Raw genomic sequence first — 20,130 nt, forward strand, 5'->3', positions numbered from 1 at the left:
AAAATGGAATGCTGTCGAGAGACGAAATCGGATTTTTTACCACTTAAAAAATTGTAACATTTTATTTTTGGAGATAAAAAAAGCGGAATTCCGCGAATTAGCGGAAAAATCACATCCCTGCACTAAAATCAGGAGACTATTATGTTACATCTATGGATAATTTAGGGTCTCCAATGAACCTACACATTAAAGTGTTTGGAATTTGTGGAAAAAAAAAAGCTCAGGGAGAAAATGCAAACTCCACACTCCAGGAAAGTTGGAGCAGGTATTTGAACAGCTAACCTCATAAATGTATGGCAGACTTACTAACCACTTTTTCACTGCGCTGCCCTCTCCTGTGATCTCGCAACAAATATGAATTGCCAAATTGTGAAGATGATAAACACAGAGAAAATTGATTTAACAATTTTAATAAGAAGACAGCCTAAATGTACAGTAAAAACACTTGTTTATCTGACAGGAGAGGTCATAATAGTTTAACACAGGGGGTTCATACAAACAGTGTACAATTATGACACCAAAACAAAGAATCAGCTTCTTGGAACTGATTGTAAATGTCCAAATACACATGAGATTAGTTATCAAACCACTTGTTTTTTCTCATACCGGAGCTCTTGTCGCACTTGGAGAGAAGTTTCTTCTTGTACTGCTCCACCAGGCTGTCAAAACGATCGCTTCCCTTGCTCCTCGGATGCTTCATTCCTCCTTTAGCCTACAGAGAGAGAACACAATACACCATAAAAAGCATATTCACTTTCAAACAACACATTGATACTAAGCAAAAATAATTTCTTATTTATAAATGTAGATGCTGATTCACACTGCAGAATCTAGAAATCCATATGCTAGCTACATTTTTGTTTAGCTATTTTTTTATTCCACTATTACAATTATATATTTCAAGGACAGACCCTTGAGATGCATTATTTCCTTTTCAAGGGGGATATTGCACACGCAAAATCGTAGCAATATACAAAATAATAATAGATAAATCCAGAACACAATGCAAGTAAATTTAAACTAAAAATATTTACAGTACTTCGTAAATGTTTTTGCTTCATAATATAAGTAAAATGCTGTATAAACCTGGTTTCTTGTCTGTGTGTGCTTCTCCATTTGCCACGTTTGACGTTCTTTTCTGCTGCCTCCACGCTGAGCTTTCTTGGGGGGCGGAGCATTCTGCTTCCCTTTGTCACGCATTCTGGAAGAGTCCAAAAGCTCGTTATGAGTCAGCGCTTAAGTCTTGTCAACAGCTTATCACGATGAATGCGCAGGTAGCACTTTTTACAGAGCAAGTACGAGTACAAAGTAATTCGATTTGAATGTGCATTCATATCGAGCACCGACACTTGATAAACGCCATTACGTCTCACAATTGTGGTGAAAATTTATTTTAATCACAAATATAACACTCTTTAGACCAACACATTTTCATTACTGATGATTTAACATTCACCTGCATATTTCTCCCATCACTCCTGCCACACAATTCACTTAAACAATTCACTTAAACATAGCCTGTAGCGCAAGGTATTTCAGTTATGTGGTGTCTCAGTCTGACTATTGAGGGGGCAAAAGTATTACACTCAGTAGATAAGAGACAAAGAAGAATGAAACAAAGAAAAACAAAATCTATGATAGGATGCCATATTAACAATGTGCCGATTCTTGTTTCGGTATTGGGGCATCCATGCGTATTACAACACCAGTACCTGATCTTGGGTCCTCGGTGGGATGGGAAGGCCAGCACTTTTCTCCGCTTCTTTCCATTGGCCAGGTCCACGTGCTCCACTTCGGGCTTGGTTTGGAAGCCGCAGTGCTGGATTGTCCCTGGCTTGTTGTGAGGAGCTGATGACAAACCTACAAGAGTGGATTCACCAGAGACAAGATATGAAAACGACTTTGGGGGGGGGGGGGGGGGGTTAAAAAAACAAACATATATGTATGTGTATATATATATATTTTTTTTTATTTTTTTTATTTTTATTTATCTATGACAGTGTTCCACCTTGTTTGGTTCCGTTCCAGCCTCTGCTCGTGTGAGGTATCACACTACCTCTTCCACCTTGTTTCTTGAAAATCTGTTCCTGCAAAAATGAAAACAAACAAAACAAAGAGAGAAAAAATGTCATAATTTGAGTTGAACAGGGCTAACTAAACCTTAACAGTTTCATAGAAAGTTTAAAAAAAAATACATACAGTACACATCACACAAAAAGCCCACCTTGCTTTTTTGCAGTCGCATTTCTTTGATCTTGAGCTTGCGTGAATCTTCTAGGGAGAACTCCACGATGGGTCTCTGGAAGAAGGCAAACAAGAAGTCATAAAACAATACAGTCAACAACCCCTACATTGCAGATCAGCATTTCGAACTCCCGCTAATCTAGTGATTTTTAAGTGACTATTTTTTTTTTATAGGTTTAATAGTGTACAGCCAAGTCCCAATTATAAGTTCCACACCTTTAAAGTAGTAACATGTTGAGGCACAAGATGTGATGAAAAGCATGAAGATGAGGCAGAGAAAGTCCCGGACTAATCTTTATAGTCATAGTAGTAGTAATGGTCATCTTTTCCACAGAGCATGCCTGTGACATGAGTATTGTTGTATGTGCTGCTTGTATGTATTGCTCTTTGTGTATTACAGTCGTAGTAGTTTGCTAAATTGACTTGTTTCCATACAAAATACATTTTTGTTTAAGCAACCTTCATATTTTCACCTATTGTTAGCGAGTATGGAATAACCCCCGACCCCACCAGGGGTTTCATTGGAATGATCAATTAATTTATCTTTTTATTTGAATGTAGTTTTTAACTATTTACTTGTGCATTTTCTCTTGTAGAAACTGCTCTATAGTTATATTTCGCTTGATTGATTGATTTTATTGTGAAGAACCTTGTAACTTCAACAAATGAATTTGTAGTTATTTTAATGCGCAAAACATAAAATTGTAACGAGGGAAAGGAGGAAGCAAACCTTGTGTGCACCAAAGATGTTGGGGTTGTTGTTGAGGTAGCGTAGCGTGGCCAGAGCGTGCTCGTGCTCCTTAAACTGGACAAAGCCGTAGCCCAGAGACTGGCCCATCACCTGACCTTTCTCAGGTTTCCTGTCATACATGATGCGACACTGGGGGGCGAATTGTAAATTCATAGAGTGGTGAGTAAAAGTAACAAGAGCGCGCTCTAGTGGACGTTTTGCAAAGCTCACCTCTTCTATAATGACTGTGCTGCCGGAGAGTGCCTCATGGCAAAGTGCTTTCAGCTTTTTGTCATTTACGTTCTTTGGCAGGTTGTGGACGCACAGACGATTCTTGGAGACAAACACATTGAGGTCCCGCAGCTTGGCCTTTTTCAAATCTCCAAACTAGATGCAGACAGCAAATGAAAGGATAAATGAATGAAAGGAACACCAAAACATTTTCTTCCTCCTGCGAACATCCACTCACTCTGGCTCTCTTGATCATGTCTCCTTCAGGCACATCCTCGGCAGCCTTGCTTCCAGCCCGGATCACTGAAGGAGGGCACAAATTCACATTCATTACGTCCCATTAGCTAGTTTTGATTTGTAAAATTTTATTTTATTTTTTAACATAAGTGTCATGAATTTCAGCGTATAATGCAGTCATATGTAGAAGGTGATTGTGTTTTATATTCTCAGCATGCAAATAAAAGCACATATTGCACAAATGCAACTCATATGACATACTGAATGACTGTTCCGCGTGTACTAAGACATTATTAATTATTGATAAACTGCACAATAATGCACTAAATGTATGCGTGTGTGTGTGCGTGTGCATTGATTTCTGTCAACAAAGGCTGACGCATTTTAAAATGTGATCTTAATACTATATAAACAAAAAATATTTACATTTAATTGAATCTTAATATAATGCAAGTGTTAAGTGTTTAAATTTAATTGTAATGTTCAAAATATTTATAAATATAGTAATATAATAAACTGTAGTAATATTCAAAATATTTCTAAATGTTTAAAACTACATTTTTTAAATGTAAAAAAAAAGATTTCAAAATAAAAGTTAAACAAATATATTTAATGTTGAAATGTTAATATAATTTAATTAAATGTTTAATTAAACTCAAGTATAATATTTATTCATTAATTACAAATAAAATATTAACCAATATATGTGAATTTACAATTATGTTAAAAACTATACAAGTACCGATATATTTAAAAATGTACACAGGAAAATAAAAGTAGACTGAAATGAAAAATAACTTGGAAACATTAAAATTATATTTATAAAGAATAAAGGAAATTACATTTAAAAGTATATATAAAAATAAAATTACAGTATTAATTACATATTTTAAAAACTATGATCAAAGATTATTTAAACATATATTAAAATACTTACATTTTAATAAAAATCACAATAACGTTTCTCTATGAACAATAAATGAAACAGTTGGAAAATAACAATTACTACCACCTAACAATAACTCGCCGAGAGCTGTTTTGGTTTGACTTTTACTGTGACTTTTTTGTTTGTGTTGTTTTGAAATACTTCAAACAGGAGCAGGAGGGAATAACTCACGTCCTTCTCTGGCCAGATACAAATTCCTGGTGCCAGTTTGCACTTTGGCCTTATTGACCTTTAGCTTGTCAGCGTCATCTTTGCTCATGGCGAGAACAATCAGCAGCTTCCTCCCGTCCAGTCGGATTCCGCCAGTCTGCACACGATGATGTGAAGATGTGATTAAAACCTGACTATGCCATGTTGGAAGCAGAAACTCCTCACTTACCTCTGCATTGTCCTGCGCTGCAGCGACGCATCTGTCCGCCGCCTTTTTCTCTTTAAACTGAGCAAAGGCGCAACCTGGACTCAAAAAGCAGAATCAGGCGAAGAACATGAATGACAGCGTCACAAGCCATCACTACCAACTCACCTTTCGAATGTCCCGTGTCTGAATGCAAAACAATCTTGATGTAGCTCAGTTCTCCGAACTGGAGGAGAACTTCCTCCAGGTCTTCTTCCTCAGTATCAAACGACAGGCTTCTGAAAAAGCAAAAAAAGCTTGAGTAAAGAAAAACAACAACAACAACAACAGCAACAAGAAAAGAAGAAAAGTGGGCAAACCTGATGAAAATTGTTCTGCCTTCCTGCACGTCTGAGGGGTGTCGCTTCCCTGGCTTCTTTTGAGCTAGTGCAAATTGAAGACATTTTATGCATATGAAAAAAGTCGACTAATATTTTGCACATAGGCATTGTACCCCATACATATCAAAGCTCTGTATGCTCTCTAAACCATGTATTATCTTTTCACAGTCTATTAGCGGCCTCTCTTGGTGGAAAATGGACACTGCAGTGAGTGAGATTTTCCAAATTGCTGGCATTGGGCCAAAACCTTGTACCTCCGAAATCGTTACTTTTCAAGAGCCCCCAAAAATGGCATGCTTGTACAACCATTAACACTGTATCATTAAAGAGAGCTAGCCATTTTCAACACTTTAGATTGCTCAGTAATTCGTTCCACACGTGTGGACTGACCAAAACCAATTATTCGATGGAATAATCAATAATTGATTTTAGAAATATTTGTTAGTGACGGCCCTATACTGCCATCATCATAATTAAGTTTTGAAATCAATAACATAATCGTGTTTATTAATCACAATTTAAATATCAATCACAAAAATCACGATTATTACTTTTTCCATGATCACCCAGCCCTCGTTAGTGGCATGTCCATTCATTTCAATGAGGAAAGATCATTTAACGCACAAGTGTTCTGAATTAGGGGCGTGGTCACAGAATAAAACTTGTATCTCAAGGGTCAATTGTACCCGAATGGTTGCTAATGTCCTCATCATTATCATCGCCGTCGTCATCATCGTCGTCGTCGTCGTCATCGTCGTCATCATCTTCATCCTCGGCTGAATCAAGGCTATCATCATTGTTTTTCCCCTCCTGGGACACATCATCATCTTCATCATCCTCATCCTCATTTTCATTGTCTTCTTCATCATCATCATCACCATCATCTGACAGTGACTCCTTCGGTGGCGTGGATATTTTTTGATTGATCCTGTGGGGAGAAAAGGCACAACCGTGCATGAACAAATTAACAAGCGGCTTACTGATGAAGTGCTGTCTCCATGAGTGAAAACTCAATCTGTGCTTCTACTGTATTCATGGACACTTTTTGTTCACACTCAGGGTCATTGCTGCTACTACTACTACTACCAACAGTAGTAACTGTTCGCCTTGTCAAAAAAAACACCCTCGCTTCGTCTCTGGTTGTCATGGTGACAAAAGCTGTAACTCTGCAGTTGCCCCGCTCTTCAGGGGCTGTGTTAAGGCCTCGTTATACTTCTGTGTCAGGCAACGGCGGAGACGATACGGAGGAGTGTTGCTCGTGCGTTTGCCTTCTTACTTGTGCCCAATACACATCAGGTTGTTTCGAAAATAGGAGTTTCACTTCAAGTCGGGGTGTCACTACAGCTACTATTGGCTAGAGAGTGGAGATTCCTCTGTGGCCAATTCAGGAATTCGTTTTTCGTTTCTGGAACAAGGAACAAAGCCGAGGGGAAGAGTTGGCTCATCACCATGGCAATTATTTACTGCCAATTGTTACTGTCGGCCGACTCGCCAAAATACAAGAGCTCTGTGCTTAGCAAACACATTTTTTTTTCTCTCGCTCTCATCATACACAATCACACACAAACGCGGTCTCCCGGGCGGGAAGTGCATTCACGCCGCCTGCGCTTACAAACACAGTTGCCTTCACAAAAACTATTACGGGGGTTGGGAAAAAAATGGATGAGTACGCCATCAAACGGACCAATCACAAGCAATGTTACAACCCGCCATCTACGGCGTACAAGAATTGGAGACGTGTGCGCAGCACCCGGCCACGAGCTACGGCCCACTTATCGTTAATAAGTTAACGCAAGAGCAAATGCAGAAGTATAAACCAGACTTTATGGAGTGGCTCATTTGCATGAAACAGAAGCAGCCCCTAAAAATAATTTGAGGGTGGGATTGTTGAATGTTCTGCTCTTCACAGACCCTTTAAGTTTTGTGTCACACTGTGCATATATTTGAGGCTCCTACTTCCTGTCAGCAGTTTGATTATTTTCCTCGTCCTCCTTTTCAGCATTGGTCTGAGGCTCCGATTGCTTCTTTGTGGCATCTTCACTTGTCATAGCCTCTGTGGAATCGACAAAACATCAGTAATGTATTTTAGGTACGTTTATGAAGATGGCTTATTATAGGCCTTTTCACCATGGCGTCATATGTACTTCCAGGTGATAGCTCTGACGGCACCACCATTAGTAAGCAAACCCTTCTATATCACCAACGGTTTCAGCTGGATTAATTTTGATTCTTTGGAAATCAAAACTAACAAAACTTCTGGGGTATATCTAGCAGCAGTGTTGAGCTCAAGATCAGACTATCCGAGACCAAGACTTACCTGAGATCAGAACTCACAAAGACCAAAACAAGTCCAAGACTTTTGGCAGTCGAGACAGAGCCAAGTCAATTTTTTTCAGCTAAACTATTGCAAAAAAATTAATAAAATTTTACAAATTAAGACTTAAAGAAGAAGATTCTGCCATGTGGGAGTATCCTGTTATTGGCAAAGATGATGAAAAGGTCTACAGAATTGTAAATGTGACAATGAGCTCTACCTTTAACGGATGTCGCCTGCATGGCAACATACTTGTCCTTCGGCACAGCCCAATCGACAGCCACTTGGCGGTCTTAAAATGGAACAGTGAGACAACATAAATGCATCCTTATAATATTGAAAAAAACAAGATACAAATGAGAAATACCTTTAATCTTCTTCAGGTTCATTGTTTGAAGTGCTTTGGATGCCCCGGACATATTTTTGAACTGGACAAACGCAAAGCCACGCATCATACCATCTGTTGAATGGCCCAAAAAGTTAATAACAAGAAAAATAATAACAATTCTTTGGAAAGAGGCACAACACAAAAACTATATGGAAATAAACAACCTTTGTAAAGACTTTATGATACAGCTCTTGTTTTGAATGTCATTAGCTTATCAAAGTGTACCAAATTTGTTCAGATGAGCACATTTTATCACATTTGGATGACTACTACACATTTACCGGGCTTGAGAGGTATTTTGGCTTCAAGCACTTCTCCAAACTTGCTGAAAACCTGCTTGAGATCGCCCTCTGAGCACTGCAACACAAAACATGTCACCTTAACCCTGTACTCCTAATAGTAGCTGTGCAAGAAACACACTGTACCTTAAAACTGAGATTCCTAATGATGAGTCTAGCTTTCAGGATATTTTTCCTGATTTGATTAACTTTTTTCTCTGTCTCCTTTGGTGGCGCTGGCGCTGCTGGCGCTGCTGGCGCTGCTGGCGCTGCTGGCACTGCTTCATCTGGCTCTTTTGTAGCTGAATATCAGAAAAAAACACAAAGTGTATCAATATCGGAAAATTTGTATGTGTGAAACACGCTCTAGGGCTTCATGCACACCTGTTTTCTTTTTGCACTTCAATTTCTTGTTGGCCACCGAAATAGAAATCTTTTTTCCATCATAATCCTTTATGTCTGTTAACGCTTGCAGCGCATCCTCCTCCATGGCATACGTCACATAGCCAAATCCTCGACATGTTTCTGCACCTAGTTCAGAGGAAAACAACAAATAATCAATACTCAAATTATTTATTAATTAATTTGATGATCGCTCCTCATGGATTTGAATCCTGCTGTGTGCATTTTTTTTTTACTACAATTTCTTGACAACAGTCTGTATGCTCTGATGGTTATGGTTAGCCTGGTAATGCCAATGGCAGCCGAGCCTATGCTCTGACCGCCGGTTAGGGTTAGGTTGGTTATGCCAATAACAGCCGATGAAAGCAGCCTATCTTCGGTGGTAAAACTAAGTTAATACTTCGTGAAAAGACTGAAGGGGGTGACGAGAACCAGGAAGCACACCCAGCGCATGACTAGTTCTGGCGATTAGCCAAACAGAGCCGTTCACGGCAAGACAACGTTAGCAGGAGCCGTTCACGGCAACATATCCACTTCCTCCACTGCCAACTTCAAAACTTTCTTGGGAATTATGAGAATGAACTAGAAAATGAAAGGAAAATGTATATTATTGGGGAACTAATTATGACAAGTTAACGGTATATTTGCTTGAAATCTAGTTGCTTTAGTCCTGTTTGTGTTAAAGTACAAACTATGTTTAAATTCCCTCTAATGAGCCAACATTCAATTCAGGAAATTCCCACTTCATACCTATAAATTCTCATAATATTTTTTATTACCACAGTTTAATGTCAATGTTAATGTTTAAGGCCAAACAGGAGGGGGAAATCACCTTTGTCTCGGACCACGAAGCACTGCTTGACGGGACCAATCTCGCAGAAAATCTCCTCTAGGCGTTCGTTCGTAGCTGATGCCGGCAACCAGCCGACGAACAGCGTCTGAGCTGGCATGCTTACTCTCTGGTGCCTCGCTGGCGTTAGCGTGCTAATACTAGCTTGTCTCCCAGAATTAAAAAAATAAAATCCCCAACGGTGTTTCGTCCCGTAATGAAACACCAAAAGTAATCCACTAAATGTACAAAATGGTATAAGTTTCAAGAGTGCATCCAAAGTTAAACAGAAGAAATCTCTGAAACGAGCAAGAAAACTTCGGTCGCATGTTTACATAGCGTGGGTTGCCATCTTGGAAACAACACGGCGGAAGACGTCATCCGATTCTTCTTCTTCGTCGTTTATTTCCGTACAGGAATGAGCTCATCGCCACCTGTTGCCACGGTAATGAGGCGAGTACGTCGCCTCGCGTTTTCCTTCGGCATATCCTGCGCCTGCCCTTTTAGAATTGTCACATTTAATTCGGATGAGCTAAATAAAGTAAGTTTTGTTCAATTACCACCTGTGCTGAGGTAATAGGTAACGACAAATTACGGCTCACCTGTTTTCTGGGTTTAGTTAGCAAACTGAGCCATGATTGGTCGTTACCTGTTTCCTCAGTGGTAAAATTAGTTTTTAAAGGTATTAATTGTTCATGAAAAATAATGAAGTTATCACATTAATCATAGACAAAATATTATCTTATTGCTGTTGAAAATGGCTCAATTAGTCAAGTAGCCTAGTCCTTCGCTTGCAGACACGCCTTTTCCATTTTCGTATTGGTCAGAAAAATATGTTGAGTTCGATTGTAGTATTTCGTATTGATGTAGTATATTTTGTATAGAAAAATGATTTGAATGGATACCGTTGTACGGTAGAGTGGCCGAGCGGTCTAAGGCGCTGGATTAAGGCTCCAGTCTCTTCGGAGGCGTGGGTTCGAATCCCACCGCTGCCATATTATTTATCTAACATTGAAAACATTTGACAAAACAGCTGTCAAGTTTGTACGAGTGAGTTTTAGTTAACTTAATGGTAAATTATCAAGATCTTTTACGGTAACACTGAGCAACTTTTACATTTTTAATGGCAATAGTTTGAGTTTGGCGTATCAATAATTTCTGAAGATAAATGATATACATTATTTTTTATTTTTGAAATAATGTACACATAAAGTCATGAACATTTTCACCAACCAGAAATGTAAAGAACAATTTGCAAGAGACAGTGCTTCCACCATACATTCATTTGCACTGAACCCAAGAAACCAACGGGACAAGTTCTGATAATGTAGTGCAGTTGGACTTCAGTAACAGCATTGCTCATGGGCAATGAGAGCATAACAGAAAACAGGCACATTTTGGTTCAATTTTTCCCAAGCAAACATGCCACAAGAATTAAACAAGATGTTAAGTAGTCAAACTATGGAACACAACCAAAAGTAAATACTTCACTGATGTTCTTTTTTTGGCAGTAAAATGCTAATACAGTATTAGCTTCACCAAAAGAACAGGAAACCTACAGCAGCAGTTAGTTCTTAATCGTTAATTGCACAAGTGTTTCTGTTTTAAAAGAATAATGTGAAAGATTAAAGCTTGACAAAACAAAACAACAAATGCACCTCAAAATACAGTAACAGCCTTTTTTGGGGGCAAACTTGTATTATTTGTATATCGATATAATTACCAAATGTTATGTTTTCAAGAATAAAAGTCAATATTTAAGGGAATAAATCAGTTTTGCATGTATAGCCATAGATATTGGGAAAAATGCATTGTTTTTTTTATTTTAACATAATACTACTTTTTTTTTTATTGCAATAATTTTGCGTGGAAAAAAAATGCAGTACATCTATATTACTATTATCAAGTTATCATGAAAATGTTTTGGTATTTCTCTGATTTTACAAAAATTATATCCTTCAAGTTTGAGAAAGTTGTCATCTTATGAGAAAAAAATCATATTTCTCGAGAAAAAAAAAATTCTACTTAAAATATGGTAGTAGCTGTATTTCTTTCAAGCAATAATACAAAAATAATTTTTGGGGGAAATTCGCACACTTTCAAGAATAAAGTTGTATTTTGGGGAAATGTCATCTTCCAAAAGTTGCAAATTTTCATGATCCTTTTAATAATTTCAGCATAAAAAGACCTTATGGGCATATGGTCACATTTGGTTGTTGAAAAAAAATAAGTTGTATTTTTGCGGGAGGGGTTGTATGTACCTTATGAAAAAACAGTTGCAAAACTTAAATACATAATTTTTTTAAGAAGAATAATCTTATGAAACTCAAGTCATATACATATGAAGATAAAAATGAGAAATAATTTTCATCAATCATCAGTCGTATTTTGGAGAATGAAGTGTGATATTGTACATTTACAAAAAAAGTCTTACTTAAACTAATTCCACATGTAATATTAGGCATTTCCCCATACAAAATATGCCTAATTTTGTTAGATTGACACTTTTTCTTCTTAAAAAAACACACGATTATTTTATCTAAAAAAATCTCTATGACTGTCTTGACCATTCTTACTTTTCCTTGTAAAATACAAACATTACCGTCAACGTTTTTTTTTCTGTGAACGATTTTTTTATCTTGCAAAATTTTCAAATTCCTTTTGATTACATTCAACTTTATTCTCATAAGATTACAACTAATGTAGTTAAGTTCTTTTATTTTTTGGTGCAGCCTCAATACTTCGTAGAGATCAGTACCTGAGATTTAGCTTTATTACCATTCTTTATTACCATGTTGCATTTAAAATAAATAAGTTAACTACCACTATGAGAACCTTAGAAGATCATTTCAAATTAGTCACAGCACATGGAGTAAGTCCGGAGTGAGTTTTGTCTCTTTTTTTTTTTTCACAGCTACATCTTGGACTTGAGCGGAACGAGAGGGATCGAACGGAGGAAGGATTCCAAAGTGTCCACGTACTCTTGCGGGTGGGCCTTCAGGTGGCCGGCGTGTTTGGAACGCTCCCATTTCTTGACGGTGAGGGGCACGGCACGGCCTCGCCAGAATTCGATGACCTCCTCCAACGCTTGTGGGTCACTCAGCGGATCGTTGTCGCAGTAGAAGAAAAGCGCGGGAGCGGTGACGGGAGAGTTCCAGAAGACTTGGATGGTCCTGTTGTAGTAGTTGGTGGTTTGGCGCTTGAAAGTGTTGAAGTACAGCAGGCTCATGTGTTTCACCGGCGTCTCCCAGCGCGGAAAGGCAATCTTGGCCACACCTGAGCATGCAAGACAACACTCGCTAAACATTTTTACTGGCTTCAGCTGACACTACAGAGCAATTGCAAATCTCAATTTGGATCCATATGACTTTATTATTATATTTGGTTACGCACCACCCCCTCCTCCAAGAAAGAAGAAAATATTTCGCACCCTCAAAACTGTCTGTCGCAACTATATAGGATACAAACGAAAATGATACTATTTATAGAATCATTTTTAGATAAAATTGTTTTATGTACACCTCTGCAGAGGAGCTAATACTTCTGAACTTTAACAATGAGAGTGCCACTGCCACCTACTGTAGTGTATGTGCAATTACATTTTATCCTAGTATGGCTAAAAAAAAATTTGGGGGAAGTGTTCCCTGAGCTTTTAAAAATCTGATCCATTAATTAATCAAATATAACTTGACAGGTTAATCAATTATATGAACGTTAGGACTGCTATTTGAAATTGAACATTTCCAGTTCCAATTCCAATTCCAGATCCAAATGATTCTCGATTCAGATTTGTGTTTAGGGGGCAGGTTCAAAAAAAGTTTACACATGGTTTAAATTAGGGGTGTCTAAACTAAGGCGATCCAATTTTCATTAAGTAGCCCCCAACAAAGACGACAATAAACATTTGACACGGCCTGTGTCGTCTGCCTGCATTGCACTAGAGTACTTACTTTCCACACTGGGTGGCAAGGCAGGAGAAAAGAATAAGTAGTTCTCATTTGTCCCTCGCTTGCTTTCAACCAATCACACATCATATGTGATGTCAAGGTTAAAAACGCACTGACCTGCAGCCATCAACTCCACAGAGCCCGCCACAAGGCTGTCATAAATTTGTCCTTTAATCCTCCCGGTGAGTGTCTCGTACTTCTGCGGGTCCTCGGAAACGTGCACCAACAGCTGTGAGAAGGTGTAACCGCCGATGGAGAAGGCGTGGATGAGCAGCGGCCGCGACGCAAAGCGCTCGCTGTGCAACAACTCCAGCAGCTTCTTGCCATGTTGCAAACTCCAGCGAGGCCATAAGAATTCTTGCAACTGCAAACGGAGATGAACAAACGCTAGATAGAAAGAGGCATAGCTAGAACGATAGAAAGAAGCGACCGAAGGATAGACAGATCGATCTATTGTTCATTCTGTCGTTCGTTCAATCGATCGATAGCTAGAACGAACAATGGAAAGGAACGGAATGATAGAACAGTCGACAGAACGGACGATAGAACACTTGGTAGAACAGACACGGACGGACTTACCTCACTTTCCACTACAAGCACATCAAAGCCGGTGCGGAGGTAGATATCACAGTACTTAGCCACGGCCTGGGGACGCGCTCCCAACCATGGCAGCATGAGCGTGAGAGGTTTCTGGTCTTCCCATGTGTGATCCCGTGGCGAGGGTGTGACTTGCTCGGCCATGTAGAAAGTGACATTTTTACTGAGGCGGTGGCAGGAGAAGCTTCGGCGCAAGATGCTCCCGGTCAGCATTGCTGCTGCTGCTCCTTCCGGGAGACCCGATGGAATGAGAGGGACAGGCTCCAGTTGGCTTGAAAGACATTATAGTCCATTAAAAATGTGAAATTACTGCAAAATTAACTTATGATGGTGATAACATGCTAAGAGTTGCTATACTAACTAGTGAGAAAGAAATTTAAGTACAAAAGTGTGCAGGTAATCCACATCTTAGCCCAGTATTTAGGTACATAACTTGAAAATATCTTTAGTATTCAGGTAATATTTATAATGAGATTCAACAATTCAGTCAAAACTCGGTGAAAGGAAGCTCTCCGCTCATGGAAAAGCACTGGCCTTTGGATTGTTGTAATTTGATTTGGGAGGATTAGTTTGATTTCAAAATGTGATGAAAAATGTCATTTGAGTACTATAACAATTTGTCTGGTTTGTATGCTAGTCACAGGCAAAAGGAATACACTGTTTGTTTTCACCGTGTATGGTATGGTGTGGTGCATTGCGGAAATATCAGAAATGCCCGGATGTTTGCAATTGTCCATTGATAAATTGATAACATGCTCAAAGTAAATATAAGAAAATGTATCGTGTGTGTGTGTGCGTATATTAGTTGTTAAGAAAATGGACGGATGCATATATATATATATATATATATATATATATATATATATATATATATATATATATATAATGTTGTGCTTATTGCGAGTCACGCAATCTCCCTGCATTAAGTTATGCGATGAAATCTATAAATTGCTTTAAAGATATTCCTTTATTTATATAAAGTAGAGGAAATAAAAGGAGGATTTGCTGGGGTCAAAACCATAACCAATTGATCGGAATCAGCCATCTTTGTTGTTTACATTCGCCTGGAACGCTGAGGTCGGACCATGGTTATTATAGTTTTGGAATTTTTCATTTTAGTTAGTTTTTATTTCGTTTTGAGTTTTGTTTTTAAAATGTAGTTCGTTTTAATTAGTTTTCAGGGTGGTGCTGTTAGTTTTTATTAGTTTTAGTTATATCATAAATGCTTAGTTTCAGTATTAGTTATCAGTTAAAAATAAAGTGTATTGTGCGCAATATTTAAAAACCACCATGGGAGTGACATCATCTGAAGGTCATTTTCTATTAGCTACTGCTAACTGACGTCACTTTTGTGTGACGCACTATCAAACGTCCTTATTACGGTTAATATCAAAATAAATTACTTAAAATCACATTTAAAATCATCCCCAAAGGCTCATGCATTAAATTAAATACCAAAGACTAAAACAAAGGACATTTTTGCTATAATTATAGTTAGTTTTAGTTAGTGTTGTAAACATAAAATGTAGTTTCAGTTAGTTTTTGTTTTTTACAATTAGCTGACGGAAAGTCAACTCAATTAATCAAGTGTTACAGATTTAAAAACGATTATAGACCTTGTCGGCGGCAGTCCGTACTGGTGGTGGAAAGTGTCGAAAAGTTCAAAAGCCTGAGGACATTAACAAACCGCAGTCTTCCTTAATGTGTCACTCTTTTGAAACCCTGTTTTTTATCTGAAAGGCTGGGGAAATTGTTTTGTTTCTTAGCTGTTAACATTGGTACGCACCAACTCTCTCTCCTGGTCATCACAGTGAACGCGGCGTTTTAGCCCTAAAACTAAAACAAAACAACAGGTCTCCTGTTTTCAGTTGTCACCTAAATATGTAACACTGATAGGAAGGAAAGTCTTCCTAACTAGACAAAAGGAGGGCACATTAATCTAACTACTTCTTCTGTGTGTTGCATCACGCATGTCAAAGTGCAATTCTGCCCCCTTTAGGAAGGAGACAAAAAGGAAACCAGAGAGTCATCCGAATAAACATTGTTGACCAAGTTTATTAAACATGTGTCATGTGCATTTGTCATTTAAGTTGTGGAACGGAAGGGATATTGCGGACGAACAATTAATGCCCACTAGCCTCGTTTGGATGGCTCCTCTGAATTGAGCCCACTCGTTAAATCAACTGCGACTTCAATAAAGAAATAAAACACATATTTAGTTGAATGTGTAGTTGTTCCAGAACCTCTCGTTTCTGCAGAATGTTTACATGGATGTATTTGACTATGGTTTACTTACCAGCAATCGAATAACCCCATAGCGTCAAGTGTCTCACATCCAAGTCTCTGACGCTTGTTTTTTTTGTTTTGTTTTTTTAAACCTCCGTCATAATGCGGGCGGAACTGGCGTCAGAGTTTGAGGATCATTTTGTGGATTCGCATTATGACACCCCCTGAAAAAAAAAAAAATCGGCCCCACCAGTTTCGCAAATAAACACAAAATTGACTAGACATGTTTATCATAAGGAGACGCATATAGGAAATCAGCGTTTAAGAGGGGGCCATTTGGAAGAAATTCCACTGACAATTTTTTGTGAAGGAATTCGTCCAAATGAGCCCCACTTACTAAGCTTTTTTAACCTAAGCTATTTTGTGTGGTCATAGCATATGTTGTAAAAATGTCATGATCATTTGGAGGATTTGGCCTATAGGCAGGGCCGCTGCTAGTCCTTTGCGTGCCCTAAACTGAAAAGATAATGCCCCCCACCTGGATACTACCTCACAAAGTCACCCCCCGCCGCCCCCCTCAAAAACCCAACAAACAAACAAATTCTTTTTTTTTTTAAATTTAATTAGATTTTTTTTAACAGTTTTTTAAAATCTATTAATAATCACTATAATGCTGCAAAATAATAATAAAAATTGGTCATAAAAGTGCAAATGTGGAAGGCACTTTAAATAAATGAGAGACCATAAATATATCATTGAAAACCCCATATTTCAATTAACTTATCGTTTAAGGGAATATTTGTGGGGGGATAAAATTGTCAATTGTCTTGCAGGATTTATATATATATATCTATATATATATATCTATCTATATATATATATATATATATATATATATATATATATACATATATATATATATATATATATATATATATATATTTTTTTTTTTATTAAAGCAATACGGTATTTTTTTTACTGTCAGTCATTTTTTTCTTTTCTTTTTTTTTTGCTGTGATCTGATTTTGCATTCACTGAGAAAGTGACATAGCAGGTGCATCAAATCTGCTTTAAACTGCACTGCAGTTAACAGGAAAATAAATCATATTAGAAAATGTTGCCTGGAGGTTTACTGTAACAATACTTGACCTGGGGCAATGATACGTTAGCTTTTTGCTAACTACTAACAGCAAACAGGCAGTTGCAGCAACACTTGTGAGTGAGTCACGGGCCTCGTCACAGAATTTTTTCTTTTTCGTTTCTCAGCGCCTGTGTGTAGTGTATTTCGACGAATAGATGTATTTGCGTGAAAATATTCCTGCGTAAACTGGGGCCAAGAAGGGGGCTAGGCAGTGGACCGGAGAATCATTTGGCACGAGCACCCGGAGAGGCAGCGGTGCGATGTTACGTCATGATGAGAGGAGAGAGGAAAGCGAATGCCAACTGCCCGCTAAATGATTCATTTATTACTTTATTTTCCTGTCCGAACAATAGCATGGCATGGGTCTGCGTATGCTGCCTATAAAAGAAAGGGAAAAAAAGACACTTGTCTGGTGCCCTTTGGGGCCAAGTGGTGCCTTATACGCACAGTGCGTTATAAGCGTATAGGAAGCGGGGACCCTGGGTATAAGGGCCCATCCCGTCACTGCTGGTCGCTTTCATTGTCTTTGTAATGGATGGCTCGTCCCTTATTGCAGGTGCAACTAATGAATTGTCTGAAACATCCCAAAAAAATGTGGCTCCATGTTTTTCCATATCTTGCATATAGAGTAAGTTAATTTTTCAGCTTTTTGCAACAAACATGAAAAAAGCCTCCTTTGTCACAAGCCCTTGTTGTCTCTAACTTTGTTTGTGCAGCTTTGTTGCTGCATCTTGCTCTCATTCCCGGTGGGTTCCCACCCTGCACCGGGGTCCCCGCTGACTTTGTCTTGCCGGATTACGACTTATCCAAACAGCAACCCCAATGGATTTAGACCACCAAGTGTTAGGCAACAAATTTGGTGGCGTCTCTTGCTGACCTCATGTGTTTAGCCTGCCATTGTTCCTTTCCGGTCGCCTTACTCACGGCTGGCTTGATGCTTTCCTGTATCGCCTGATAACGGATGGATCACACGGAAGGAAGGTCGCGTTTTCACTGCACTTACCAGCTGTGTAAATTAACTGAAATGTCATCAAACGTCTCTTTGGCTGGCTGTGACAGGAATTTTATATTTTGTTATACATGAGTATTTATTTTTTGATGACTTTTTACTTTTACTCCCTATATTTCACAACATGTGTAACTTCTACTCCTATAGTTTGGTAAAAGAGGCTAAAGTATAAGTATATTTGGCACTATCGTTACAAATTATGACCACATACATGCAAGAGACTAATGTTTTGTTTGATTTGAATTTGGCAGAAGCTGAATATGCTCAGTGGATCGTCGTTATATGATGACTGCAATTTTAAATATGGGCTAGCCTATAGCCAGTGGAGAGGAGATAATGTGTGACTTTGTTTTACGTCCACAGGTATGTGGATCAACATCTATTTTAGAACGAACCAGGGAATTGAATTAGGCCACGAGGCCAGTGGATTTCACCCCTACCCCACCCTGAATAAATGCACTACGCATGAGACAATTTCATTATGATGATTTTCATAGCATCGTACACTGATGCCAAGCTCTGCCCGCATTAGGTGTATGCAAATATGTTTCACCTGAGGACGTAAAAACAAATTCAGGAGCAGCATTTGAGAGAAGTTTTTATGTCAGAAAAGCGGTGAACATATCAGGTATTGCCTGTTGTTCTGAGGTATGTGATTAATACAGTCCAAATAGTTATTTAAAGTGACAGCATATACCCAAACCTGTTAATTTGCATCGTTTGCAGTGCACATTTGTTTGTAATGCATCATAATTACACATTGAAGTCATTTTTGAACAATTAGTAAAAAATTAAGAGGCACGAATATAGATAATATAGGGTATAGTTGTAGGTTAATATGCATAATATACTGTGTACTGTAGATTGTACATATATATATGTGTATGTATAAAATTATTAATATCTAGGCGTTTTTTTTTCTCACTTCGGGGGGGACTTGTTATTTAAGTGAAGGACTGGAGCCGAGTCGCTTCTTGTATTAGCATGCATGTTGGTTTTCCGTACCAGTCAGTTCAAGCTTCCAGTCTTGTATACAAGACTACTGCTTAAACATCTTTCCATCCTCCCCCATTATACCTATGCATTATGCATCTGCTTTGCTATTCAAAATAAAATTTTCTTGGTCGGACTCGGAGCTGCATGTTTAGCACAAAGGCCACAATAGCATCAGCTGTCAATAGCTTCCGACGTTGTGTATTGATCTGCTGTGGTTTCACAACAGTTGCCTGCTGCCTGCTTATGTGGCGGTCAGTTGACGAGTTATGTCGTCTGACATCATTTATATGGACTGCTAATGCACATTTAGGATTTTAAAAACAGGGTTAGGGTTTCAAACAAGAGCTAGTAGTTCAAGCCACGGTCTGGGTTAGGGTTTCAATGTAGGGTTTGAGGTCAGGGCAAGTTAGGGTTTCAAGTTGGTGTTTCAAATTAGGGCTTCAAGCCAGGATTAGTCATTCAAATAAGGCTACGGTTCCAAACCTAGGGTAAGGGTTTCAAAGTATGGTTCCAATTCAGGGCTCGGCGTTCAAGATGGGATTTCTAGCTAGGGTTTAAGCGAGATTCATTTAAATTAGGGTTAAAAGTTAGGGTTTCAAGCTTGTGTTAGGGTTTTAAACAAGGGTTTGGCATTCAAGTTAGGGTTTAAAAGTAGGGGTTTCAAGCCTGGGTTGGGATTTTAAACAAGTTAGGGTTTCAAGCGAGGGTTAATATTCAAATTGGGGTTTCAGGTTAGGGTTTCATGTCTGGGTTAAACACTCTAGTTAGGTTTCCAATTAGGTTTTAAGTCAGGGTTAGGCATTCCAGTTAGGGTTTTAATGCTAGGATAGGGTTTTAAAGAAGCGTTCAGGTTAAATGTATACAACAAAAAATGGGAATA

At 38.5% G+C, this 20,130-nt stretch overlaps 2 protein-coding genes and 1 non-coding gene across 5 annotated transcripts; 1 reads left to right on the top strand and 2 right to left on the bottom strand.

Moving 5' to 3' along the window:
* Positions 1-394: 394 nt before the first annotated feature.
* rbm28 (RNA binding motif protein 28) lies at positions 395-9,702 on the bottom strand. The gene is made up of 20 exons (XM_086073580.1): positions 9,338-9,702; positions 8,488-8,634; positions 8,251-8,405; positions 8,107-8,182; positions 7,805-7,897; positions 7,658-7,729; positions 7,080-7,176; positions 5,810-6,051; positions 5,103-5,166; positions 4,912-5,021; positions 4,768-4,841; positions 4,560-4,695; positions 3,444-3,508; positions 3,206-3,361; positions 2,975-3,124; positions 2,225-2,299; positions 2,009-2,087; positions 1,713-1,860; positions 1,087-1,201; positions 395-712 (listed from the first exon to the last, which is right to left on the bottom strand). The coding sequence occupies exons 1-20, from the start codon at positions 9,453-9,455 to the stop codon at positions 575-577; spliced, it is 2,310 nt and encodes a 769-aa protein (XP_085929706.1). The 5' UTR covers positions 9,456-9,702; the 3' UTR covers positions 395-574.
* A 545-nt stretch (positions 9,703-10,247) lies between these two features.
* Positions 10,248-10,329, top strand: trnal-aag (transfer RNA leucine (anticodon AAG)). Its single transcript has one exon. It is a non-coding gene; the product is annotated as a tRNA-Leu (tRNA).
* A 174-nt stretch (positions 10,330-10,503) lies between these two features.
* On the bottom strand, positions 10,504-16,232 carry LOC147175621 (transmembrane protein 53-A). Of its 3 annotated transcripts, none has more exons than XM_086074897.1 (4): positions 16,175-16,232; positions 13,861-14,149; positions 13,399-13,645; positions 10,504-12,610 (listed from the first exon to the last, which is right to left on the bottom strand). In XM_086074897.1, the coding sequence occupies exons 1-4, from the start codon at positions 16,192-16,194 to the stop codon at positions 12,249-12,251; spliced, it is 918 nt and encodes a 305-aa protein (XP_085931023.1). In that variant the 5' UTR covers positions 16,195-16,232; the 3' UTR covers positions 10,504-12,248. The 3 variants fall into 3 exon arrangements, with proteins under 3 accessions (XP_085931023.1, XP_085931024.1, XP_085931025.1); XM_086074898.1 differs by lacking the exon at positions 16,175-16,232 and adding an exon at positions 15,665-15,789; XM_086074899.1 differs by lacking the exon at positions 16,175-16,232 and adding an exon at positions 15,495-15,591.
* Positions 16,233-20,130: the final 3,898 nt, after the last annotated feature.

The sequence above is a fragment of the Leptonotus elevatus genome, chromosome 4 (assembly GCF_054856555.1).
Source record: "Leptonotus elevatus isolate MCC_2025b chromosome 4, RoL_Lele_1.0, whole genome shotgun sequence".
Lineage (NCBI taxonomy): Eukaryota > Metazoa > Chordata > Actinopteri > Syngnathiformes > Syngnathidae > Leptonotus > Leptonotus elevatus.

Excerpts from the sequence above, each read along its gene's own strand:
- rbm28 (XM_086073580.1), bottom strand. The coding sequence starts at position 9,455 with ATGCCAGCTCAGACGCTGTTCGTCGGCTGGTTGCCGGCATCAGCTACG. Across the intron at positions 8,183-8,250 it reads TTAGGAATCTCAGTTTTAAG|TGCTCAGAGGGCGATCTCAA; the intron begins GTACAGTGTGTT and ends TTTGTGTTGCAG. Across the intron at positions 4,842-4,911 it reads AGACACGGGACATTCGAAAG|GTTGCGCCTTTGCTCAGTTT; the intron begins GTGAGTTGGTAG and ends TTTTGAGTCCAG.
- LOC147175621 (XM_086074897.1), bottom strand. The coding sequence starts at position 16,194 with ATGGGGTTATTCGATTGCTG. Across the intron at positions 14,150-16,174 it reads ATGGGGTTATTCGATTGCTG|CCAACTGGAGCCTGTCCCTC; the intron begins GTAAGTAAACCA and ends ATGTCTTTCAAG. Across the intron at positions 13,646-13,860 it reads TGCTTGTAGTGGAAAGTGAG|TTGCAAGAATTCTTATGGCC; the intron begins GTAAGTCCGTCC and ends CTCCGTTTGCAG.